At 58.6% G+C, this 24,992-nt stretch overlaps 9 protein-coding genes across 9 annotated transcripts; 5 read left to right on the forward strand and 4 right to left on the reverse strand.

Annotated features, from left to right (window-relative positions):
* Positions 1–803: 803 nt before the first annotated feature.
* Positions 804–5,033, forward strand: VTJ04DRAFT_8810 (uncharacterized protein; the record flags this gene model as incomplete). The annotated part of the gene is made up of 1 exon (XM_069367288.1): positions 804–5,033. The coding sequence occupies one exon, from the start codon at positions 804–806 to the stop codon at positions 5,031–5,033; it is 4,230 nt and encodes a 1,409-aa protein (XP_069215631.1).
* A 105-nt stretch (positions 5,034–5,138) lies between these two features.
* VTJ04DRAFT_8811 (uncharacterized protein) lies at positions 5,139–6,242 on the forward strand (the record flags this gene model as incomplete). The annotated part of the gene is made up of 1 exon (XM_069367289.1): positions 5,139–6,242. The coding sequence occupies one exon, from the start codon at positions 5,139–5,141 to the stop codon at positions 6,240–6,242; it is 1,104 nt and encodes a 367-aa protein (XP_069215632.1).
* A 369-nt stretch (positions 6,243–6,611) lies between these two features.
* Positions 6,612–7,483, reverse strand: VTJ04DRAFT_8812 (uncharacterized protein; the record flags this gene model as incomplete). Its single annotated transcript, XM_069367290.1, has 2 exons — positions 6,612–7,345; positions 7,402–7,483. The coding sequence occupies 2 exons, from the start codon at positions 7,481–7,483 to the stop codon at positions 6,612–6,614; spliced, it is 816 nt and encodes a 271-aa protein (XP_069215633.1).
* A 1,143-nt stretch (positions 7,484–8,626) lies between these two features.
* VTJ04DRAFT_8813 (uncharacterized protein) lies at positions 8,627–9,536 on the forward strand (the record flags this gene model as incomplete). Its single annotated transcript, XM_069367291.1, has 2 exons — positions 8,627–8,808; positions 8,891–9,536. 2 exons carry the CDS (start codon positions 8,627–8,629, stop codon positions 9,534–9,536), a joined length of 828 nt encoding a protein of 275 aa, XP_069215634.1.
* A 258-nt stretch (positions 9,537–9,794) lies between these two features.
* On the reverse strand, positions 9,795–12,358 carry VTJ04DRAFT_8814 (uncharacterized protein; the record flags this gene model as incomplete). The annotated part of the gene is made up of 2 exons (XM_069367292.1): positions 9,795–12,181; positions 12,244–12,358. The coding sequence occupies 2 exons, from the start codon at positions 12,356–12,358 to the stop codon at positions 9,795–9,797; spliced, it is 2,502 nt and encodes an 833-aa protein (XP_069215635.1).
* A 452-nt stretch (positions 12,359–12,810) lies between these two features.
* Positions 12,811–14,532, forward strand: VTJ04DRAFT_8815 (uncharacterized protein; the record flags this gene model as incomplete). The annotated part of the gene is made up of 2 exons (XM_069367293.1): positions 12,811–13,491; positions 13,558–14,532. 2 exons carry the CDS (start codon positions 12,811–12,813, stop codon positions 14,530–14,532), a joined length of 1,656 nt encoding a protein of 551 aa, XP_069215636.1.
* A 773-nt stretch (positions 14,533–15,305) lies between these two features.
* Positions 15,306–18,635, reverse strand: VTJ04DRAFT_8816 (uncharacterized protein; the record flags this gene model as incomplete). Its single annotated transcript, XM_069367294.1, has 1 exon — positions 15,306–18,635. The coding sequence occupies one exon, from the start codon at positions 18,633–18,635 to the stop codon at positions 15,306–15,308; it is 3,330 nt and encodes a 1,109-aa protein (XP_069215637.1).
* Positions 18,636–19,422: 787 nt separating this feature from the next.
* On the forward strand, positions 19,423–19,767 carry VTJ04DRAFT_8817 (uncharacterized protein; the record flags this gene model as incomplete). Its single annotated transcript, XM_069367295.1, has 1 exon — positions 19,423–19,767. The coding sequence occupies one exon, from the start codon at positions 19,423–19,425 to the stop codon at positions 19,765–19,767; it is 345 nt and encodes a 114-aa protein (XP_069215638.1).
* A 292-nt stretch (positions 19,768–20,059) lies between these two features.
* On the reverse strand, positions 20,060–23,744 carry VTJ04DRAFT_8818 (uncharacterized protein; the record flags this gene model as incomplete). The annotated part of the gene is made up of 3 exons (XM_069367296.1): positions 20,060–20,927; positions 20,985–21,093; positions 21,164–23,744. 3 exons carry the CDS (start codon positions 23,742–23,744, stop codon positions 20,060–20,062), a joined length of 3,558 nt encoding a protein of 1,185 aa, XP_069215639.1.
* Positions 23,745–24,992: the final 1,248 nt, after the last annotated feature.

The following is a 24,992-nucleotide window of genomic DNA, read 5'->3' on the forward strand; positions in this document are numbered from 1 at the left end:
AAGGAAAGCTGCGACCTGTCAGGCACACGATTTTCGCTAGGCACCAACTTGGCCCCACCATGCCTACACAGTACGTCCTTCACAGTCCTTGCACAGTAATGAACCGAAGCCAACTGCGGTTTTGCAGGTCGGTGTAAGTGCGATTTCACATACACAAAACATCCAACCCTTCACTCAACCACCACAAATTTCTTGCTCTCAAACCCGACCCGACCCAAAAAGAGGTGCCTTTCAGTGCCGCTTTTCACTTCCAACATTAAAACCACTTGCTGTGTTCCTCGTTGTTGGATTTTTCTAGTCAACTTTGGTAAGTCCCCGCAGTCGTGGACCGGCAGTCGCGGACCTGTATCATTACATCGGTACTCCGCATGGTTTGAATAATCACCGACCTCACCTCACTCAACCTCGACCCGCGTCGCGTCATCCGCGACATTTCCTATATACTGGCAATTATCTCTGTACTACTACGGACATGTGCTAACATCATTTGATTCTACAGTCGTTCAATCCCAAGTTCATCTCCGGGCTTTCACTCCCTCTGGAAGCCGACACTGGTCGACCTCCATTCAAACACGACCCCGACCTGGGTCATGTTTGATTAATTGATCACCAGTGGAGGCAATTCCTCTGAGAGAGTGTGTCGAGAGTTGCCATTTGGCATTCATTGTTCGGACCGAGAACCCGTCTTCGATTTCATCTTGCAATGCCTCATCGGGATTGAATCCGCAACAACATCGAGAGTCAAGCTGGCATTGTCGGTTCATCACCCGAACGACCTTGACGCACTCTGACTATCCCGCAACATGTTCAAGACCAACCCTAAGGCGTCTTTTGGGACATCGCGCCCTCCTCCCCCTGAGGACGAGAGCGATGATGACGCCATTTCCCTGACCGACACCATTGAGGATAATGATCCCGATAAAGAATATGTTGTCGAGGGCATCCTTGCCGAAAGGGAATTCGAAGGGGAGATCTACTACCTCGTTGAATGGGAAGATTTCCCTCTTCATCAGTGTACTTGGGAGGCAAACATCAGCCCTGACCTCAAGGAGGAGTGGGAAAAGGAGAAAGCCAGGATTGCCGCTGGCGAAAAGGAGCCGTTTGATGTGCAAAAGTTTTACGATGCGTACGACAAGGCCCAAGCCGCAAAGAAGGAGCGCCGCCGCCTCAGGAACGAAAAGCGCAAACGACTTGGCTTACCAGAAGTCGACTACTCCAAGGAGGAAGAAGCCGAAGACTCCGACGACGATGAACCTGCGCCAAAGGTCGTCGAGATCTCCAGCGACGAGGAGGCAGTCGAGGTACCCGGCGCTAAGGTCGTCGATGAAGAACCAGCCAGGCCGCGTGTTCCTGCTTCTGATGTGCGCAGGTCTCCTCGACGCCGTTCATCATCAGGCGGTGCGCAGGTAGCTCCGGGCCCCGCGAGTCCTCAGGCGCCGAAGGAGGCTAGGGCGCAGAGAAAGGGCAGTGTTGAGAAGACGACACCCTCCCAACCCGATGCGCGTCCTTCGGCCAAGCCACGGCAAAACATCCAGGACCCCAACGTCGGCGTTACTGGTTATCAAGGAACAGCAAGGCCCTCCAAGCCGTTTCTTGTCGCTACACAACCACGAAGCTCTGCTTCCATGTCCGCGGCTGGACCTGCGTCAACAACCACCAAGAAGAAAGCCTTGACAGCAAAGAAGAGCACCGCGACAGGCAATATTTTTGTGTCGGGCAAGAAGACAAAACCGCGGCCTGGTCTCAAGGACATCATGGGGGACCCAACGAGGGAACCAAAACTGTTTGGCAAGCACCGTTATCGTCGCCTTGCAGAGCTCAAGAGCCGCAACAAGGAAGATATCGCCCCTGATGCCTCTAAAATTCCTCTGATTGAGCTTCGGACTGGTCAGGTCATTGGTCCACGCGTCTCCGGTACTTTGGTTCATAGTCCGACCCAGATGTCACCACGAGAGGAAGCAGCGTCGCCGTTCACAGCCGTGGCACCGGCCACTCCAACCACTGTCGAGGAACCTCAAGAGGCACCTCAAAGGGCAACTCAAGAAGTTCCCACTTCCCCAACCAATATCAGTTCAGCCAACGAAGAGGCTCTATCACAACCGGGGCCTCCGAAAAAGAAACGGAAGTCCGTCCGGTTCGCTGAGAAAGAGGACGACCAGCTCTTCGTTCCCCCGGCCGACCCGATGGACATGGATAGCGCCACTCTGAACAGTCCGAGTGTCATTCCATCGCCTGCTCTCCCGAGTCCCACTCTGAGAACAGAGACTCAAAGTGTGGATAAGACTTTGACCGTTGGAAAGTCTTCCCTAGTTGCGACATTCTCCGCTGTCCCACGCGACAGCTCTGGCTCTTTGGCGTGGGTTGCCGACTTCCTTTCCGCTGAGTCGTTGGTCTTTGCGCACACGTGCCTCCAAGAGACTGCCAAAGAAAAGTTTGGCAGGCCTCAATTTCCACTTGAGACCTATTTGGCAAGTGGAACAGTCCTGCCGAAAGGCAGTGAGGTCGGTCTGGAAAAGATCGCGGAGTACCTTGCTTGTGGTCTGTCGGCTGCGGTCTGCGGAAGGAATGGGTATACCGTCCTGGTATACCCAACGAAGTCCCAAGAAGAATGGGGCTGGATTCCGCGGGGCCGCGCAGCTCCAGACTCTCCCAGGGCGCCCCTGGGATATCTAGTGTTCAGTCTGACCGACTGGATTTACATGCTGCCCCCGGTTTCTGGGTCTCTGGCTTCTCCTGTAGAGCCAGATGAGAATACCAGGAAGAGCAAAGAAGGTCCCGTTCCTCCCCAGGAGCAGTTGATGAAGCGGCTCTTTTCCTTCGACTACAACAAGCTGCTCCCGGCTGCGGCGCGTTCAACCGCCGAGCATACTTTCTTCTTGGCTTTTCCCCCATCCAAAAGCGACCGGATGGAGGCAGTTTGCCACTGGCTGCGGTCTAACAATGCCGAGTGCAAGATCTTTACCAGCCTGCATCCAGGAGGCTGGGGAGCCTTCCAATCCCGGACCGAACGGGTCCCGGGAGTTGCCATCATCCACGAGGCACTGGCCTGGAACATTCGAAGCTTTCCTGGGCTGGCGCAAAAGCTGATCTCGTCGCTTGATGAGTACTGGTTCTTTTCAGAGCTGAGCTACGGCCTCCCGCTGTATCCGTCGATATCGATCCCCGATTCTCCCGTCCCGCCCGGAGAGCTTCAGCTCACCCGCCTTTTCCCACACCGGACTGCCATCTTGCTGACGCCGAGCTTTCTGGTGTCTCAGCCAGAACGTGCGCTTGAGTTCTTCAAGTGGTACGCGACGTGGATCGGTAGATTCCACGTTCGTCTCGTTACCGCTCACAACATCCACGAGTACCTGGCGGAGTTGGCCGACGAGAAGTACGAGGCCCGGCGGAACCTGTGGAACCCGCCCGAGAACGACCAGTTCGAGGTGGCCGCCCGCTTGGAAGGCCTGGGCAGGGACGATTGCAGGGCTCGCTATGAGGCAGCCGAGTTGGCCGGGGAGTTCCATGTCGCCCACATGATCAAGGCCGGACCCTTGGCTCACGATGAGGACAGCAGTCCGCTGGTTTATGCCGACCCGTCAATCGACCCCAATGACGAGCAGAGTCTCGTCAATTGGTTTGGTTGGTGGTCCACACTGCGTGCTGATCAGTTTCGCAAGTTTTATGTGATTGGGTCAGATCTCTCGGTCCTCCACGGCCAACGTGGCGAGCGGACCATCCGCGTCCCCAGGTACACCCGAGTCACGCTGAATGACCCGGATGCCGTTCTCGAAGTCGTGAGGGACGAGATGATGGCGCCGGTGACCGAGGTGCAGGGGAATGGACCCGAACTCCAGCCCAACCCCGAAGACGACCGCATTGTCCGTTTTTATAAGGGCCCTTGGGCATTCCGCAGCAGGCTCGTTACCAGGGAAGACTCAGAGGCTTTCACCCACGTCCTTGAAGGGATTATACCGCCGCAATACCGGAAACAGTGGACCTGCTACAAGTTTCCGGTCTCGTGGCTTGACTTTTCCATGGCGGGACATTTCGGTGACTTCGGCGCTCGATTCGTCAGATACAAGGACTGGTTCGACTTTGCCCATCCGTTTGCCACAAAAGGACTGTTCAATACTTACGTCGGGTTCTTTTACACCATCAGCACGGAGTGGGATGCCGATGATCTCACCGAGGGGGCGGTGCCCCAGCGTTACCCCTGGCTTGCGCTTTACCGGCCTGTCAACCCTCACTTAAAGCCGTATAGCCGTTGTGAGCTGATCATCTGGGATCCTGCAGCACGGGTCCGGTATCCGAACGGAAAAGCCCCGGCAGAAAAGGACCTGATCTTCATGCAGCGCGAGCTCATCCAGTATGTCAGGGAGAACGGAGAGGCCAAGAACAACGGAACGTGGCTCGACCAGGTCTGGTACGGTGGATGGGACTGGCCAGACGAGTGCGATGAGCAATACCCGATTGACCTGACTCTCCAGTTCCTCCGGTGCATCCTGGGTGATATAAGGAATTTCATCCCTGCACCGGAGCATGTCATGGAGAGCAAGGGTTTCAAGAGGGTATTGCTTGATCCTGACTCGGATGCGCATCAGCAGCCCGCTTTCGGAGGGCGCGCGCCTGATGCTGGCAATGACGGGGATGTCCCGATGGACATCGACACCCCTTCCCCTGGGGACGACCAGGACTCGGTGAACTGGGACGACGTCCATGAACTCCGCATCATCTTCCACCCGCCGCGCGGCAAAACCGTCGCGAACGGCGCAATGGCGCGGTCCAAGTGCAGCAACTTGCTGTACGAGGAGGCCAGGCTGGCTCGCGCTCGTGACCTCTCGGCCACGCACATGAAGTTCCGATTCCCGCCAACCATGGAATGGTACGCCCAACAAAAGGCAGAGGGTCGTGGGTATGAGCACATCTACGTGGAGACATGGGAGGATGTATTCAAGCGGTTGAAGATTGGCGAGGCGAACAAGGCAGAGGGGCAAGCCGCGGATAACAAGGACGGAGCCCGGAAAGGCGAAGAGTCGACCACCTCGGGCTAGAAGCCTGAAATGTCGTCAATGAGCATGGGAAGTGCTGGGGGACGGAGTGGACAAGGCTTGAGGGCACTTCCGGGCCAGAGGAAGAGGCAGTCCTTGCCGCCGGTCATGGACCAGGAGCCTGGTTTGCCGGCCCCAGAGGTTCCAGGTGTTGGCCCCAAGACCAAGCCAGTGTCAAGCGCCAACGAGTCAGTCTTGGCCCCCAGGCCGAGGACACAACCGGCCTCGGAGACGCAGAGCTCAACACCTGCTCAGGTGACTCGGTCGACTTCACAGCCCCAGCTGAAGGAAAACGAGAAGCCATCCGCGGCTTCAGGCACCAGCAAGCCAACCCAAGACCCGGTCAAGGCGAAGAGCGCACCCTCGACCAAGACGGCCACCTTGCCCTCAGGAGGCTCATCCTCAGCCACCAAGTCGACTCCGGGACGGGTGAAGTTGATTCTGAAGAAGCCGTCAAAACCATGTGATAGCACACTTGTCACAACCCAGGTGCCCGCTTCCCAGATCGCAGCATCGATCTCGGCCTCCAAGCCGACCTCGAAATCGTCAACCTCAGCCCCGAAAGCCCCAGCGAAGTCGACAGCCGAGAACGAGCCCTCAATGTTCGTCTTGCAGCCATCGTCGACGTACGCAAAAAGGCTGGCCGAGAGCAGGACCGTCCCTGCTCCAGAAAAGGCACCCCCCTCAGAGGCCCCATCGGCGCCGAAGACGACCCGAACCCGTTCCAAACCCTTCTGGGCAGACCCAGTTGCTGCGGAAAGCCTCGTTGCCCTGCCTGTCAGGGACAAAACCCCAACGCCGACTACGGACAAGGACCGGCCGTCTGAGAAGAAATCCGGTTCGTCGAGGGTGGAAGTCATCGAGATTGCGCGGAATCCTCCCAAGATTTCGGACAAGGCGCTGTCGTCCCAGACCTCGGACGGGGCACAGCAATCCCAGAAGACCCCGAAGAAGAGCGCCACCAACCGCGCGCAGCACACCGTCCCGGTGGTGCAGCCTCTGCCATCCTCGTCTGCCCGGACAACCACCCGGGCGTCGTCAAAGCGGGCGCGCTCGCTCAGTCGCTCGCCATCGCCATCGCCGCCGCCGGCGGGATCGAAGGCGACGTCTGGGAGGGCAAAGCTGCCCGCCAAGCGCGCCCGGGTGGAACTCCCTCCCCGGAGGAGGCCGGGGATGAAACAGCTTTCGAGCAGGAGCTGCCCGGATTATTGAGTTGGGGGACTTCGATTTATGGAACGACGTGAGCAATGGTGGGAGTGATGGTTATGGTGTGTCTGAGACGGAGGATGGTGATGTCGACGATGATTTTTGTGGGAGTTTTAACTGTCTGATGGGTTTGTAGAGAGTACGGGGTAATTTGTATTGTGTTTGAGAGACGGAAAACTGGAGTTGGGATGACGGGGGCTCTGGCGTTGTGTTTGAGTAGGTCAGATGTGTGTCGTCTGAGTTGTAGAGTGTATATAAATATGTTGTTGGTCTGAGAGTGTATACACAATGTTTGAGTAGTCCTGTGGGATTCATCCCAGTTCTTGTGAGATTATTTATTGCATTCATCCCCCGTACCTGACCACCTCCTCTCATTCAATTCTGGTCCGGCACCCCAAACCTCCTCGCCCACGGATCATACCTCCAATCCCTCACCCTCTCATGCTCCATATTCCCCGCGATCGCCTCGGCAATCTCGCTGCCATTGTCGTACTTTTTCCTGATAAACTCAAACGTCAGGTCCAACCCGGCCGTCACCCCGGACGAACTCCAGACTTTGCCGTCCTCCACCCACCGCGCGGGCGACACCCATTTGACTTTGGGCCCCATGGCCGTGATGGTCGCCCAGGCCGCCTTGTTGGTGGTCGCCCGCCGCCCGTCTAAGACCCCCGCCTGCGCCGCGATCCCGGTCCCCGTGCAGATGGTGATGAGGTAGTCTAGCTGACCAAACACGCGCTTGATGTATTCAACCTCCGGCCCCAGATCGGGGCTGCGCGCGCCGAGGCCGCCGGGGACGATTAGCACGTCCAGCTCGGGCGGCGCTTCTGCTTTGCTCAGACCGTGCGTGGCGGGGATGACGGGGAAGAAGGACGAGTTGAAGCGGTTCATAACCACCGACGCTGGCGCGGTGGAGACGCCCGGTCCGGAAGGGCCGTCCCGGCTGAGGAGGAAGAGTTGGAGATGGGTTTGGCGGGACAGGGCTTGCAGGATCTCGAGCGGGCCGAAGACGTCGAGGACGGAAAAGGCGCGGTGGAGGAGGATGCCGATGCGCCGGGGGTTGCGGGGAAGGGGTTCTGGAGGGGGAGGGGGAGGATGGGGGCGGTGGCGGTCTGGACGGAGGGGTTAGTAGGGGAGGAGAGGAGGGAGGGTTTTAGGATGGACGTACCGAGGGTGTCTTTTGTTATGGGGTTGGCGGTGACGGGTATGGGGGTGAGGAGGAAGGGGAGGAGAACGGTGGTGAGTTTCATGTTGGTACTCTCACCTCAGAGGGGAACAGATGAGCTGTGGCGTATTGATCTGGTTGGGATAGTGGACGGTGAAGGAGAGGGATAGATGGGCAGATAGCCGGAAACGAGGACATCAGGCTCATGGAAGCTTTAATATCCATGAGTTAGGAAGTAGACACGCAAAAGGACCTGCAGGGAAGGGGTCCTATATGTGCTCACAACTACCAGGTATGTAGGTTGACAGGACCAACAAACCTTCCAGACGGACCCAGCTACGCCGAAGGAAGCAATCCTTGATACAGAGGTCACGTTGGTACAACCACTTCTTTCCATCCCATCCATGCACCTACCTACGCCAACAACAACCCTTTGTTCAAACAAGCCAAACGCATCAACGACAAACATCCGGAAATAATGAATCAAGCCGCAGGGTATCTTTTCCGTCCTGTATTCCAGAGACGAACCTTGGCAAACAACACAGTAGGTAGCACATACAAGTAACACAGGAAGACATCACAGGACGTATATATGCAGGGCTGACGGATACTTGCTTGCTTTTCTGCACATCGGCATTATCCATGTTTGGTTTGAGAGAGAGAGAGCAGAAATGAGCACGTTTTCTGTTGCGTCACACCCCCCCCCTCCCCCTCCCGAGAAGGATTCTCGGGAATCTTACATGGACATGCTGACGGGTTGGATTTGGGATGGAATTCTTAGAGGATCTCCCCTTCTTATTTGGGGAAGTTCGGGTGTTGGAATTCCGCGTCCTTTTCTGTCATTGTACTTACGCATAGGGACCAACATTGCTTGGAGGGAGGGAGTGATGTTAAGGTGCTGACAAAGGATGGAGGGAAAAGGGGGGTAAACAAAATGCCTCTCAAAAGGGGTTAGGGATAGATATGGCTTTTGACTCTCCCGACGATAGCCCCCACGCCGAGCACTGCCCCTCCATCTGCGGCATGCCGCATCTCCAAGTCCCAAGTGGAAGGCCGAAGCTACCCCGCCATGCCATCCTCCATCCTCTTCAACAAGACCTCAGACAAACTATACGTCCCTGAGTTGAGTCAATTAGTTTCTCATCCCATCCATTGACCTCACTACGGAGTACAATCGCCACAACCCACTTGAAAACCAACCCATAGTCTCTAAAGTACCAACGACATCATGTCCCACACGCATTCCCACGAACACGGCGGCCACTCGCACTCCCACGACGGCTTCAACGCCGCCGAGCACGGCCACTCGCACGAGATCCTCGACGGGCCGGGGAGCTACCTGAACCGCGAGATGCCCATCACCGAGGGGCGCAACTGGGCCGATCGCGCCTTTACCGTCGGCATTGGCGGGTTCGTTTTATTTCCCCCCCTTAAAACAATCAACAAAACACCTCTTACTAGACCCTTATTTACTAACTAGATGACATGATAGGCCTGTGGGATCCGGCAAAACAGCCCTCATGCTCGCCCTCTCCCGGCACCTCCGCAAAACCCACTCCCTCGCCGCGGTAACCAACGACATCTTCACGCGCGAAGACGCCGAATTCCTCGTCTCCCACCGGGCCCTCCCCCCGCAACGCATCCGCGCCATCGAAACCGGCGGCTGCCCGCACGCCGCCGTGCGCGAGGACATTTCCGCCAACCTCGCCGCACTGGAAGATCTCCAATCCCAATTCGACACGGACCTCCTCCTCATCGAATCCGGCGGCGACAACCTCGCGGCCAACTACTCCCGCGAGCTGGCCGACTACATCATCTACGTCATCGACGTGAGCGGTGGGGACAAAGTCCCCCGCAAAGGCGGTCCGGGGATTACCCAGAGCGATCTGCTCGTGGTGAACAAGACGGACCTGGCCGAGGCGGTGGGCGCGGATCTGGACGTGATGGAGCGCGACGCGCGCAAGATGCGCGAGGGCGGCCCCACCGTGTTTGCCCAGGTCAAGAAGGGGGTTGGGGTCGAGCATATTGTGAATTTGATCTTGAGCGCGTGGAGGGCGAGCGGTGCCGAGGAACAAAGAAAGAGCGTGGGCGGGCCGAGGCCGACGGAGGGGTGGGAGGAGTTGGAGAAGGGGGAGTAAAGAAAGGAAGAGAGAGAGGTTGTGGTTTGTTTGGTTGTTTGTTTGTTAAAGAGGGGGGTTACAAAACATGGATTTGGGACAAGAAACGGAACGGAACGGAATGGAAAGGGAAACAAACTTGGAGAGAATCATGACAATCATCATCACCATCTTGTTCGAATGAAGAAAAAAAATTCAAGACCAAAAGAAACATCACATCATCATAGACCGATAATACCCTAACGCCGTCATCATCAAAAACTCTATCCCACCATCTCTTTAATTCTCATCCATGGCATCCTCATCCTTCCCCATCGCCTGTTCCACCTCGGCCGGATCCAACAGCAACCCATCCAACGGCTTCGACATGCGCGGCCACACGCGCTTGTACAAGCTGACGCCGATGGCATCCTGCGGGTTGATGCGCCCGTCAAACGTGGCCTTGAAGTAGCCGTGCGTGCCCAGCGGCTCCTTGATGAACCCGCTCCTGCCCCTCTTGGTCCACAACGGCAGCGCCTTGAACCACTCCACGTCCTCGCGGTTGAAGAACATGTAGCGCACCGTCACCACCTTCTTGTGGATGTGGTACGGGTGGCCCGTGAGGATGGCGCGCTTGGCGATGACGCGCGACGTGGACGGGGCCAGGTTGGTGCCCGTCGCCACGAGCGTCAGCGGCAGCGTGGGACGATCCTCCTGATCTTGGTCTTGGTTCGCCGCCTCAACCTCCTCCTCGGCGCCGGGCACGTTCCGCTTGAAGAACAGCACGGGGACCGATCCCCACGTGACGGGGCCGATGAAGGTGGCCACGGCGGACTGGCCCGGGTGCAGGTACCGGCAGTACTTGTGGACGTTGTTGGGGGTGGTGCCGCCCTGCGAAAAGAGGGGGTTGATGACGAACCGGCGCGGGCCGATCTGCACGACAAGCTCCTGCTTGGCCTTGATGGGACCCGTGGCGTCCGACGGGAGGTTGATGAGCATGTTGACGGCCGTCTTCTTGTGCTCGTGCCGGAGCAGCGAGAAGAGCGTGACGGGCCGGGCCGGGTCGTAGGACTTTTGGACCGCGACGGGCACGTTCTTGATGTAGACGCGGACGCGGGTACCGGGGGCGACGCCGCCCACCAGGGCTTCGCGCGCCGCCCGGATGCGCGAGGCTTGGTAGTCGGGGATCCTCAGCAGCCGTTGCCAGTCCTCGGGCTCGTAAGCACGGTCTTCCTCCTCCAACCACGGGCTCGTCCGCAGGCTCTTCAAGCCACGGTACTTGGCCAGCCTTTCCCGCGCAAGCACCTGGGGATGGAGTTCAATCTCGTCGGGGAATTCCAGGTCGTCCTGGGCCTCAGTCCTCTTCAGCTTGCGATAGGCTTCGAGCGCCCTGGCGTCCTCCTCCTCGTCGGGCTCCTCAAACGCCACGGATTGGGGATACTCGGACGGTGCCCCGTCGGTCATTGCTGCGTCAGGGGCAAGGCCCTCGATCCCGTCCTCCGGCCGCGCCTCGTCTTCGCCCGCGGCCTGCGCGTCTGGCATGTCGGCATCCTCCCAGTCCGACGCGTCCGACACGTCGTCGTCGCCGTCGAGGAACCACGCAGCCTGGTATTTGGAAGTGCCCTTAGGAAGCTTCTTTGGCATTGGCCGTTCCTCGACTTGATCCTCGTCGTCCGAAAAGTAGCGGTGGTCGTCCAACAGAACGCCCTTCTTAGGCGCCGTCGCCGTCGTTGCGGCATCCATGTCCTCGTCGTCCTCCATGGGAACCTCCGGGGCCAAATCCTCCAGGCCGTCCCGGTCATCGGTTGGCACCGCGAGGACTTGCTCGGTATCCGTTGTCTCGTCCATGGCATCCGCAGCCTTTCTCCTCGGGGCAAGCAGCGGTGCTGCCGTGATCTTCTCGATCTGGAAGGTACCCCAATCGCCGACCTGGACCAGCCGGTCGACGTTGAGGCCCTTGCCCCTGACCACGCCGGTGAGCACGGTCGGCGACTCGGCCGAAGATCCCCACTGAACGTCCTCCACCAGCATCCAGCTCCGCTCATCCCTCCACCGGATACCCTTGGGGGTGGTGCTGCACAACGACCTCATAAGGTTGCAGCATTCCTGGCGGTTGTCGAGGCTGTAGATCTTGTCCTGCTCTGGGTGGAAGTGGGTGATGTACGACTTGAGAGACGAGACGACGGCGAGCCTCTGCTTGGCGGGCTCGATCTTGTTGAGGCCCTGGACCACGGTGAAGAGGTTCGACATGCCCTGGCTCTCGATGCTGCGGAGGATGAGCTCGCCCAGCTCGTCGACCTCGACCTCGGCCGAGAGGATGAGGACGATGAAATCGGCGACGCGCGCGGCGTCGAGGCATGCGGTGAGGTCGCGCTTCAGCGGGACGTACTGCAGCTTCTGCTTGAACCTGTCGACGGGCACGCGGAAGCAGTGGTCGAGAATGTCGGCCTCGATGTCGAGACTGGCGTTCAGGTTGCGAATGGCTTCGGCGGCGTCGGCGTCGGGGCAGAGAGGGATGACGGCAACATTGCGGGGAGCGCCGTCGCGGCCATTGAAGATAGACGTCTCCTTCTGGTGCTCGCGGGCCTTCTCGAGCTGGCGCTGCTTGGCCTGGTTGCGGCGGTCGAACTTGGACATGACTTGCTGGTGCGGGGTCTTGCGCTGGCCCTTTTCGTTGGCGATCCTGCCTGGGGGAGTGTCAGAGGAACGTAAGAGCAAATAAATATGGAGGTCCCAAGACAGGTCGTACCCTTGGCGGCGTCACGCAGCTGGCCCTTGGTTGCGTGTCGCGACTTGAAGGGCTTGTGTTTTGTCTTTGTGGTGGGCCGGTGGGAGTGGCCGGCGTTGTTCACTGCGCCGGGCATGTTTCCGTCGCCGCCGGCTTTAAATCGAAATGGGAGGGACGCCACCTTGGTATGCCTGGAGCGGAGATTGGGCAAACTCGAGCCAATAGGGGAAGTTTGGGTGGTCCAAAATGCAAACTGTAAGCGTATGTAGGACAAAGCCCCAGGGTATTGTTGGTGTTGGTGGTGGTGGTTCTCTGGGAATAAGACACACCGGATGACTGTCCGCGGGGAGTGAAATGGAGTGAAGCAAATGGCGGGGCACTTCTTTTTTTGACTTTTTGTGCCATATCTTATCGCAAATGTGCGGCCAATCAGAGTGTATGTTCCAGACTTTTTAGTGGGTCCGTCTCGAAAATGTCGACCGCCTTGAACTTGGCATTTGCATCTGTATCATTGGATCTGCTGCTTGGACTACTTGCACTTCAATCCCTCCTCCCAACCACCTCTCAACCACCATCACCACCATCACCATGGATGCCGACGCCCCACAATCATTAGCCGAGCAGCCCAATGGGGCACTCACCGTCACAAATCCCAGGACAGAGTTCCGCTCCAAGGCCGAATTGGCCCGCATCCGACGGCGACGAGAGGCTCAAAAGACTTATGGCCGCGGCCCCAGGATAGACGTCAAAAATGTCAAGGACAAGAAGCTGCGCCGGAACCTCACCAACCTCGAAAACAAATACAAGGCTGCCACCCTCAAAGCCAAAGAGGCCGAGATCCTCCTCGAGAACCAGGCCGGCTTCCTCGAGCCCGAGACCGAGCTCGAGCGCACCTACAAGGTCCGCCAGGACGAGATTCAGAAGGAGGTTGGCCTCGAAGTCGCCCAGAAGAGATTCGAACTGAAGCTCACCGAGCTCGGCCCCTACACCTGCGAGTACAGCCGAAATGGCCGCGACCTCATCCTGGCGGGGAGGAAAGGCCACGTCGCCACCATGGACTGGCGCGACGGCAAGCTCGGCTGCGAGCTGCAACTCGGCGAGACGGTGCGCGACGCCCGCTTCTTGCACAACAACCAGTTCTTTGCCGTCGCCCAGAAAAAGTACGTCTACATCTACGATCACCACGGCGTCGAGCTCCACTGCCTCAAGAAGCACGTCGAGGTCTCACACATGGAGTTTCTTCCCTACCACTTCCTCCTCGCGACTTTGGTAAGTTGTGCCTGTCCTGCTCCATTGGTAGTTTGCTGGACTATTGCTGACATGACCGACACACAGAGCATCAGCGGGCAATTAAAATACCAAGACACCTCGACCGGCCAAATCGTCGCCGAGATCCCCACCAAGCTGGGCACCCCCGTCTCGCTCTGCCAGAACCCATGGAACGCCATCCTGCACATCGGCCAGCAGAACGGCACCGTCACTCTCTGGTCGCCCAACTTGACCGAGCCTCTCGTCAAGCTCCTCGCCCACCGCGGGCCCGTCCGCTCTCTCGCCGTCGACCGCGAGGGGCGGTACATGGTCTCGGCGGGACAAGACAACCGCATGGCTGTCTGGGACATCCGCAACTTCAAAGAAGCCGTATCCAGCTACTTCACCCGCGCGCCGGCCACGTCCGTCGCCATCTCCGACACAGGCCTGACCGCCGTGGGGTGGAGCACCAAAACCACCATCTGGCGGGGTCTCTTTTCCAAGGCCAAGGCCGTCCAGGAAAAGGTCCAAAGCCCGTACATGACCTGGGGCGGCGAGGGGCTTGGCGTGGAGCGAGTGCGCTGGTGTCCCTTCGAAGACGTCCTCGGCATCGGCCACTCCGGGGGGTTTTCCTCCATCGTCGTCCCCGGCGCCGGCGAGGCCAACTTCGACGCGCTCGAGGTCAACCCGTTCGAGACCAAGAAGCAGCGCCAGGAGGGCGAGGTCAAGGCGCTGCTCAACAAGCTGCAGCCCGAAATGATCGCGCTCGACCCCAACTTCATCGGCAATTTGGACTTGAGGTCGGAAAAGCAGCGCCAGGCCGAGCGCGACCTCGACGCGCCCAAGGAGGACATCGTCGAGGAGATGCGCAAGCGCGCCCGCGGCAAGAACGGCGCCCTCAAAAAGTACCTGCGCAAGCAGCGCAAGAAGAACATCATCGACGAGAAGAGGCTCAAGGCCGAGGAGATTTACAAGGAGATGCTGGAGAAGAAGGACGAGAAGCACAAGGAGCGCCAGGCGGAGCTGGGCCCTGCTCTGGCCAGGTTTGTGAGGAAGGAGTAGGAGTAGAAAGCGTGGTTGGTTGTTGTCTTGATACCCTAGCTATTAATTCGAATCTGGCCGCCTGGTGGTTGCGCGGTTGGTTCCCATTTTGTGCGGTGCAGTCAGTTATTGTGTGGTGTTTGTGATGGACATGCATGGGCTTGAAGTGTTCTGGTGTTGGTCGAACTTGTGGCATAGGTAGCGATGGATATGTATATGTACATGAGACCTGAATAGATGTGTATGACTCTGTTGCAAAGTACCTGATATCAACCCAACGCAAGACACTTTACTGCTCTCGTAGGTAGAAATACCGACATCCATTTCATATCCATGGTGCAAACATATGTAGTCAGGTACCTGAGTATATACCATACCATACCATCCCATCCCATCCCATTTCCACCCTCAAACGCCGATGATTCTCATGACACTTCCCAACTCCCCCAACCCCCAACCCAACCCAACACCTAGCAATCATCTACCACCTATCCCGTGCTTTATTCATCGTCATCAACCCCCAACTCCAACCCCAACCCCAAACCCAGCCAGACCACAAGACCAACGCCGTTTCCATTTGTTGTTTCTTCCCTTTATGTTGCTGTTGCCCATTCGTCACGTCCATTTCATCCGTTGATCCCATCGGTCCAGCCAATACCCCCAAAGCTCCCTTTTTATGGTGTTCCTCTAACAGTAGAGTCATCATGATCATCATCATCCGTCCACAGCCCCCAAAAAAACCTTTCGTCCATATATCCATTCACAACCAACCGACCAACCAATCAACCATAATCTTACCCCGAGCTGACAGAAAGAGAACCACCGCCACCAGCGGCAGAAACAGACCCCAAGGACGCCGCCAACCCACCACCACCACCAACCGCAGCAGAAGTAGAGGCAGACTTCTTCCCCGCCGCCCTCCCACCCACAATTCCCCTCCTGTTGCGGCCCGTGCGCCCGCGTCCGAGCCAGTTGAGCTTGAGCAGCTTGTTGAGCTCCTCAATCTTCTTGTTACCCTCGTCATCGTGGGTTGGCAAGCCGATGGTGGCGGTAGAAGCAGCAGGGGTTGATGTGGTGTTGGTTGAGGTGGTGGTGGATTTGGGACTGGGGCTGGACGTGGATGCCGCTGCTGCTGCTGCTGTTGCAGAAGGAGTAGATACAGAAGCGGTAGATGCGGCGGGGGTGACTGTGTCTTTCGCCGTGCTCGTGGTGGTGGTGGTGGTGTTGCTTGTACCAGATGCAGCATTGGCATTGGTAGAGGATGTGGAAGTACTACTCGAGCCTGCAGTCGTAGTACCAGCAACAACCCCAACCGAAGCCAGCACGCTCATGCACTGCAACATCCGCCCGACCATCTCCGTCACCTGCTTGGAATCCTCCACGTTCTGGTCCCTCGAGGGCCGGTAATAATGTCCCGACGGTCCAATTCCGGACGGGTTCGTCGTCGCCTGAACAAGATGCAGCGCCGAACTCGCCGCCGCAGCTGCCGGCCCCCAGATTCCACCACCACTACCAGCGGCAGGAGAGACTCCAAACCCAGGATGGTGCTGATAGTGTTGTCCTGCCCCGAACGGCCGAAGACCGGCGGTGGTATGGAACCCCGGCATCACGCCCGAGTCGCTGCCGTACGAGACGTTGCTGATGGCCCTGCTCCGGTTCCCGCCGCTGACCGAACTTCCGCCGTCGGCCCCGCCAAGGAGCGTGGTGCTCGTGGAGTTGTAGCTCGCGACGGACGGGTCGAGCGACGCGGCGGTCCCGGGACGGTGGTATCCTCCTCCGGCACCCCCGCCAATCAAGGAGTTCGGGAGGCTGGACGAGGCGTGCATGGCGAGCGCATCCGACGGCGAACCGGAATAGCTTCCCGCTCCGTATTGCTGTTGTTGGTTGTGAAACCCAGGCGAGGGGATCGGCAGCGGCGGCGACGCCAGGGCGTTTGACGCAAGCGCTTGCGGGAGGAATTCGAGCGACAGTCGAGAAAACATGGTTTTGAGGGTCTCATAGCGGGGGAGGATCACGATATCGCGGAAGGCGAGGAGGACGAAGCGGCGGACTTCGAGGACGGAGGCGGCGGTTGGTGGGCGGCCGCTGGTTTTGTTATTGTTATTGTTATCGGACGTAGGGGGAGGAGGGACGGCTCCCGGAATGGCGCTCCAGAACTCGCGCGCTTGATCGGGTCCCATGAGCGGACCGTTGCCTGCGAACTCGAGGTCTAACGGTAAAAACACGGCTTGCATGTAGGGCAAGATGCTGGTGAAAGTAAAAATCCACAGCTCGACGAGGGCCGGGATCAGCTTGTCCTCTGGAGTCTTGCGGAGGGTCTGGTCGAGGCTGGAGAAACCCGTCGCTAGCAAATCGCGAAGATCGTCGACGATGATGTTGGGACTGCGGCGCGCGACGCAATACTGGAGGTGCATGGACACGACGCGGTTGAGATCTTCGACGGGCAGGCGGAGGTCTTCGGCCTCAAACACAATAAGCAGTTTGGCCTTGAGGAAGGGCCAGGCATCGTCGTGCGTCATGTTGTGCAGGCCGTACTTGTGGCTGTCGAACGGCTCGTTGAGGTAGAGCGCGGTGCCAGTTACGCCGGAGCCGGAGGCAACGCTTCCTGGGCCAGGCCACTCGCTTCCGACGCCCGAGCTTGAGGCCTCGTCCAGTGCCTTTTCCTCCTTTCGTTTCTCCCTGAGGGCGCGGGCGCCGTGTCGCAGATCCAAGGCGGACTTGAAGCTCGTGGCGTTGGGCGCCGGGCTCGGTGGTAGGTTGAAGTTGTACAAGCTGCTCGGGGCGCTGGGGTCGGTGGGCCGCGAATTGCTCATGGCCGACGACAAGGGCAAGTGGTGGTCATCTTTGAGATCTTTGAGCTTGTTCTTCTGGCGCGACAGGAAGTGGTGTTTCTTCTCCTTTTCCTTTGTTTCGGGCTGGGGCATCTCGGCAGGTCGGATGGTAGCGGTGGACGAGTTGGGCAGGTTGTAGAAGGAGAGCGCGGACGAGTCGAGGCTGGTGGTGCTGAAGTTGGCGCGCTGGAGGTTTGCGAAGGCGTGGCTGACCTTGCCGGGACTGGGCAGAGGTTTCTCTTTTGTTTCGCTCCGGCTGCCGATCTTGACCTGGCGTGCGAAGAGTTTCACCTTGGATTTCTCCTTCTCAGGTTTCGGCGGCTTCTCTGACACCGGGGGTGGCGGTGGTGGGGGCTGGGGGGATGAAGCTAGTGTGGAGATGGCCGGGGATGCTTGGGTCGAGGCGGATTTTGGAAACACCAAATTGGCAGCTGCCGCAGCAGCCATGTTGGGGTTCCCAAGAAGACCATTGTGATATGCCTGGTTTCCAAACACGTTGTCTCTGGGCACGCTCGCTTCCGTCAGGCTCAGAAGGGGCGGGTTCATGTTTACCGATCCTCCGCTGCCACGTTTTGGCGGTGGTGCCGGCATGTCTTCTCCCAATGTCGACGCTGTCTGCGATCGTTGCCGGAGGAGTGAGTCTTGTTGTTGTTGCGCATTTTGTATCGGTTGCTGCTGTTGCTGTTGCTGCTGTTGTTGGTTCTGGTGCTGCATGACGGCGGCCTGGGCTGCGATGTAGCTGGCCGACATGTCACGCTGCGAGGAGGGGCTCGGCTTCGGCGACGAATGCGTCTGGCCGAGGTTGGAGAGGTTGGAGGTACTGGTCGAGGGAAGCGTGGGCTCAAAGAGGCCTGCGTTCTGCGAATTCTTGCGATTGTGGATAACGCCGCGGCTGGCAAAGGTGGGTGTAATCGGGGACGGGGTTGCTGGATGTGAGGCCAACGGCGAAGGCACGTTGCGCGGGGGATCCGCAGGTGACAGAGGGCCGGTGACGGAGCGGGCGGCCGTAACGGCGGCGGTTGAGATGGCAGGACGGGAGAAGTTCTGCGGGTTGCTGTTATTGTTGTTGGAGTTGGCGGCCGAAGTGAATGCGGCGTAAATAGGGGTGGCAGAGGGCGAGGGGCCAGGCTGGGGAGTGCGTGTCTTTGAGATGTTCAAGGGCCCCGAGATGAGTTCGTCGCTCGAAACGGAGTCCTGGAGATTCTGTCTGGTGGGAGAGGAGTTGGTGGTGCTGGCGGGTAGCGGCGAGAAGCTCCCGGGAGGGCGCGGCGTAGACCGCGAGGAAGGCTGCATGCCTGCGAAGCCTGCGGCTTGGGGTGGGACAGCGTCTAGACGTCTATCTGGGAGATCAGGGCGTATGCGGTCTTGGACATGACATCTTGGTTGTCAGTGCGCCGAGCTGGAGTTGCGCCGAAGTTCTGGGGTTTCAGATTGGATTGGACTTCTACTCGTAAGAGAGAACAAATGCGATGGGATGGATGGATGGATAAAAGAAGAGGTAACAGACAAGTGGAACAAAATTCAGTCTCGCTGGGAACGGGAGGTTGGTTCTGGGTACCTATCGGTTTGTTGGTATAAGTACGGATAAATCCTACCAGACTCGACCAAGATGGAACCCTGCTCATGTCCAAGTGACCTCTGTCCGGGGCCTGGGGTGGCTGCAGCAGCCGCACCTCAGCAACCGTTGCGCCGCTGTTTTTGGCGCACGCAGGGGCGCCATTGGATGGAGGAGGAACAAGAGGAACAAGCTTCAGCCGGCGAGCCAGGGAGGGGTGAGAGGGGAGGGGCAACTCTTCCTCCAGGGTTGGATGGGGTCTCGCCCAGGGTTGACCCCGCAGCCAAGTCCAGCTGAACTGCAAAGTGGAAAGCTCAATCTCACTTCTCGGCGGGGCACTTCTAGAGCAGAGCTTCCACTCAAACCAAACCTGGAAACAAACCTCATCCTCAACTTTCAGTTCACAACAACCTCAACCTCCAACATCCAATCTCAACAGACCTCAACCTTCACATTCAAACTCCACAATCTTCCTCTTCATCCACCACCACCACCACCCACAAAAACAAAAAGAAACCAACCAACATGTCCTCCTCCACCCCCCACCTCAAAGCAACATACACCTCCCTCACCAACGCCCCCTTCACCCTCTCCTTCCCCATCTCCGTTTCTCCTACCGCTCCCGACACCAACACCACCCTCAACGAAACCGACCCCCTCAAACACAAAACCGCCTACCTCTCCGTCCTCCGGCAATCCGTAGCGTCCCTGCAGGCGACCATCAACAAGGAGCTCACGGCGCGGATGGAGGAGGACAAGGCGCGGGAGGCGGCGGCGGGGAATGCTGATGGCGGGAAAAAGAAGGGCAGGGTTGTGGATGACGAGAAGGAGGAGGAGAATTACGGGGAGGAGGTTGTGGAGGAGGAGTAGGAGCCAGGAGTAGGAACTAAGGGGGCAGGATACCTGAGAAGTCATGGGGTTGGCTTGGATTGGATCGAGTCTACAGGTCGTCCATGAGAAAGGAATCCATCAGAGCAGCCACCCTCACGACTCAAGGTCGAAACAGATCTTGACAAACACGACCCGGACAAAACGGCCAGCCAGCCTGATATCAAGCCATCTCACGCAGCAAACTCCCAGAATAGCGCGCCCTAAATACCGCAGGATATATACCTATATACAGCCCAACCATCCAACCCAACGCCAATCATCCTCACCTAACCTATCCCCAATCCCTCCTCCCCTCCCCACCAAACCCAGCAGCCGAAGAGGCAACCACCGAACTCCTCACACTCCCCGCCACCGAAGGCGTTTGCGTCTGTCCTGCGCCCGCCGCTCTCCACGACGACGGCCCAAACCTCCCACCACTATCCACCGACTCCCCCAACCTGGGCGACGCCACCCCGCCTCCTCCTCCTCCTCCTCCTCCTCCTCCTCCTCCTTTCAACAACCTCCCCTGACACCCGTAATGCACCACCGCATTATCCGGCATCACACTCACCACACTCCCGCCCAACCGCTTATGACACACCCCGCAAACCCGTTCCTCAGAAATCACCACCCTGCGATTCCTCCCCGACCCTGCCGCTGCTGCTGCTACCCCACCCACCAAACCATTCTGCTGATACTGCCCGTCCTGACCAAGACACAACCGCACCTGCGCCTCAAACAGCGCCGTCCTCCGCAACCCGCTGACAATCCTCGCCTCGTTCACCGCGCTGTTGGCCCCGCGGACGCGGCCCCGGAAGTACGACGCCAGGTCGGCCACCGGCAACGAGTCCGGAACCAGAGAAAGGGTGGAGGCGGCGGGGAGGCGGGCGCCGTGTTTCGACAGCAGGTCGAGCGCCGGGCCGAGGTTGCGGGCGCTGGCGCCGCCGAATTCGGCGGGAGGCGTGAGGTACAGTGAGAGCAGCGTGTGGTAGATGGAGGGTTTTTCTTCTTCTGCCGTCGCTGCTGCTGCTGCTGCTGTGGAAGAGGAAGGGACGGAGAGGGGTTGGGCGGTGGATGTTGTCGAGGCCGTGTCGGGGGTGTAAGGACGTTGCGGGGTGGGTTGTTGGGGAGAGGGGGTTTTGTGGATGCGATTGCAGTATCTGGGAAGAGTCAGATAAGATGGTCGGGTTGGGTATGAATTGAAGAGGGAAACTCACTCTTCTGCCTTGGCATAGTCTTTCATCTTGAAGACATAAATCATCAGCGCCTGCCGGTGCTGGCCCATATTGCTCAGGACGACGGCCTGAGCTTCATAGAACGGAGGGTCTGCCACCACAAATGTCAGTTTTCACCCAAAAGTCCGTCATCAACGGCTGAGGAGTAAAATCCAACTCACCGTCCTTGGGAATCAACGCCCGCGCCTTGCCCAGGCTATACTGCGTGCTCTCCCTCAAAAACTTGACCAACCGCTCCATAATCCCATCCCACTCGGCGCCCCTCTCCTTCTCCGCCAGCTGCCTCACAAACAATTCAACCAACCTGTTATGGAAATCCGGCGTCAGGTCGTTCAGCTCGTGGATGATATGCTCCAGATACCGAATCTCCAGCGCGATATCAATCCCGTCCAGGAAAGCGAGCACCCTCTCCCTCGGGAGTGTCTCTGCGTTCTCCGAATCGGCAAGGAACACCTCCATGGCGAGATCCGGATCCTTCCGCAGCGTCCACTCGGCAAACTCCAAGATGACATCAATCATATCCGGCGGCAGGCCCTGCAGATACGCCACCGTGCGCTGCGGCCCGTGCAGCCCCGGCGCGGCCGGGTCGGGTTCGTCGGGCGAGCCGAAGCGCCGCAGCAGGTCCAGCGCCTGGCGGTGCAGCTTCTTGCCGTAGAAGAAGTCGACGAGCTCGTTGAAGCGGTTGTGCTCGACCAGCCGCTCGTTGACCACGTCCGGGTCGCAAAAGTTGGGGATGCGGAACAGCGAGCTGGCCAGCGTCGGCCGCGAGTACATGAAGGCGCGGAAGAGGGTCGTGTCGATGACGCGGAAGCGCGCTTGCAGGGCCCGCTCCAGGGCTTCCTCGTCTTCGCTGGACGTGGTGCTGGTGCCCCCGGCGGCGGTTGCTGCTGGCACCGACGATGGCGGGGGCGCGACAACGTAGGGAGTGAAGGTGCCGCCACCGTCGGAGGGAGCGGCGGCTGTTGGTGGGGGTTTCCGAGGCTTCAGTTTGCCGGTTGCTGGGTCGATGACGCGCTGGAGCCGGGCGCGAGCACCGGCCAGGTAGCTGTTGAGCTCGAGGACGGCAGCCAGCAGGTCCTTTTCCTTCTGTGCCTCGTCGTCCTGAGCTTTGCTGGTGCTGCCTTTGATGCTCGCCGCGTCGTCGTCCGAGCCTTTCTTGGATGAGGCGATGGACGCCGTCTCAGGGTTGAGCTTGCGGCCGCCGCCTATAAGATACTTGGCAAACCCTCCGGCTTTTGTGGGCGAGGCAACCTCTGGCAGGTCAGGTTTGGTTTCTTGATCGGTGCTGTCCTTGCGCGGGGGGCTAGTCCCTTGGTCCGATTCATCCTGCGGCTTCTCATCAGGGACACCTGACAGGTCGCCAGCAATGATTTTGGGGAACAGCTTCAAAACCCTCTCGGGCGGAGCATCAACATCTTCCTCGTTGAAGAGGTCCATGGATTCGCGGTACTTCTTCTGGCGGAATAGGAGCTCTGCCTTTTGCATCTTGACTTCGCGGAGAGTCTCAGTCTTGTTGCGGAGAAGGGCGTCTTCGAGCATGCCGAGCACACTGATGGCCTCGTCGAGACGGCCGTTTTTAACCAGCTCGTCGACCTGCGAGTCGTAATCCGTCGCGTCCATCTTCCATACAACGCGGTCGCTCAAAACGTGGAAGCCCTTGCCGGCGTGAGCCAAGCTGCCGGTAGGAGGGGGGAAATGGAGTGCGGTGGCACCGGGCAGATGGATGGTCTGTAACAAACTCAAAGTATCGGGGTTGCGGACCTCAAGAGTACCTTTTGCGGGAGGCTGTAGGGCTAAGATGTAGGGATAGTTGTAGCCGATGGCATCAGGGGCGGACTGCCATGGAATCTGGCGCTTCTCGAGGGCCTTTCCGCTATCATTAATGAACAAGGTGTTGACGTCCTTGGCGAGGAGGAGCTCGCCATCAGCGAGCTTGGTCGACAGCGGCTTTGGCACGTAGCCACCAAGCCCCATGTAGCTGTAGCCCATGCCGGCGGCGGTGGCGGCGCCGAAGCGGCCCTGGGTCCCGGGAGCACCGCCGATGGTCCCGGGGACGACAATATCCTCGACGGCGCGGGTCTCGATGTCAACCATGACATAGCCGCTGTTCATGCCGCACACGACGTGTGTCGCGTTGGCCCAGGTGATGGAGCGGATAGACTCGGGCAGCACGATCTCGACCACGTCGTCCGACAGCTCGCTTTCGTGCCATGTCCACAGTAGAAGGCGGCGCTTGACGGCCACGGCCAAACGCGATATGATCTCGGGGATGCCACTGTCCGGGTCCTTGACGATGTTACTCGTTACGGCAAACAGCGAGGCGTTCTTGGAGCGGGCAAGGGGCACGGCAATGGGATCGAAGGTCTGGAGATCGTGGAGCGAGACGGCGTAGTTGGAGAGCGACACGAGGATGTTGGCCTCCTTGATCATGGCAAGCTGCTCAATGGCGCGCGTTGAGAACCTCTCGACCTCCCGGAGCAGGTCAGTGGGCTTGGGCGCCGGGGTGGCCGGGGTTGCCGGCGCGGCGTCGGTGTTGGGGCCATCGGTGTCTGACTGGGACGGGGGAGCGGTGGCGGGAGGGTTCGCGGAGGCAGGGCCGATGTCGTTGACTCGGTAGATGCGCAGAGAGCCGGTGTTGAGGCCGACAATGACACGATCACCGTAGGCGAGGATGGACTCGATCCGGGACTTGTCGCGCTGCTTGAGCTCGATGATGGGGCGAGCTGTGAATGCGGACAACATGGCGGGCGCCAACCGTCGGGATGGGTGCGCCGGGCACGGTTATTATTGGTACATGGGTATCTCGGGTGTTTGATTCAGCTCACGAGCTGACGGTGGGTGTCCCGACTGAGCTGGTTTGAGGAATGGAGGAATCCCTCAAAGTAAAGTCTCCGAGGTGTGGTTGAGGTGTGGAAGAGAAGCTGTCCCGTTCATGTGCCGTTGCTTCCCGCTGCTGCATGGGAGCTGGCGTCTTTGGGCGCTGCGCCATGACGCATTGGAGGCTGGATGGGTGATAACGGCGGAGTAGACCAGGATAAGGGTTAGGGTTGGACAAGAGCTTCTCTGGGTTCGCCTGTGTCTGGCATCAGCTTGGACTCATCATTCAATTGTCCGAATACACCTTGGGAATGGGCATGTTCCACGTACATATCCAAATACGTACGAGTGCTCTGCTTGAAGACACCTACATGCTGTCATTGCAATGACTGAGTTATGTCGAGTATCCAACTCCAGAAACTCAGGTCCTGTAGTATACCGTCCTCCCCGGGTTGTAATTATGGGTAAGCCGAGAGTCCAATCTCCACCTCAGGCTCCGTCTCCGGTCCCAAACTGCCGGATTCATCACCTGCCGCAACACCCTCCATCAGGTGAGCTCTCTGCAAACAACAGCATCAACAATTTCAGCAGCCATATTATCAACTTAGGTAACAAATCGCTTCCTCACCGCTTTTGCTTCGAGTCTCCCCATAAGTCCTCAACACTATCTAGGCCGTAGTACGTAATGGCGGCTAGATTTCCCCTTTCTCTCGAGTTTACCCAGCGAAACCCACTCTTGTTCGTTCTCGGTTGTACACATTAGTATAGAACCTGCCTTGGCTTCCCCAGGTCCGCATCTTGATTGACACCTGCGACGTCGCACCACCAAGTCACCTGGGGAGGTGTTCAGATACGATTGGGCGCTGGACGGCGACGAACCTCTCTGGCCGCAGCCGGTGTGCCCACTGAGGCAATCGGCCAAGGACGGAAGATTCAATTGAATGGAATGCCTTAATGCCCTATCCCCCCCTGAGAGAGTGCCAAAACATTGTAACATATATTTGTCCTGATACCTCACTCAGGTACCAGGCGTTCTAGCCCGTTGCTCGTTCACAGAGTCTGGAACCTGGAAGACCCCTTCTGCTTTAGCCGCACTGTTTCAGTTCCGCCCGCGCGGGAGTGGGGCCTGTCGATGTCGTAATTACAGCCATACCACCGTCATCCCCAATCCAT

The sequence above is a fragment of the Mycothermus thermophilus genome (genome assembly GCF_041956435.1).
Source record: "Mycothermus thermophilus strain CBS 625.91 unplaced genomic scaffold VTJ04scaffold_6, whole genome shotgun sequence".
In the NCBI taxonomy this organism is placed as follows: Eukaryota; Fungi; Ascomycota; class Sordariomycetes; order Sordariales; family Chaetomiaceae; genus Mycothermus; species Mycothermus thermophilus.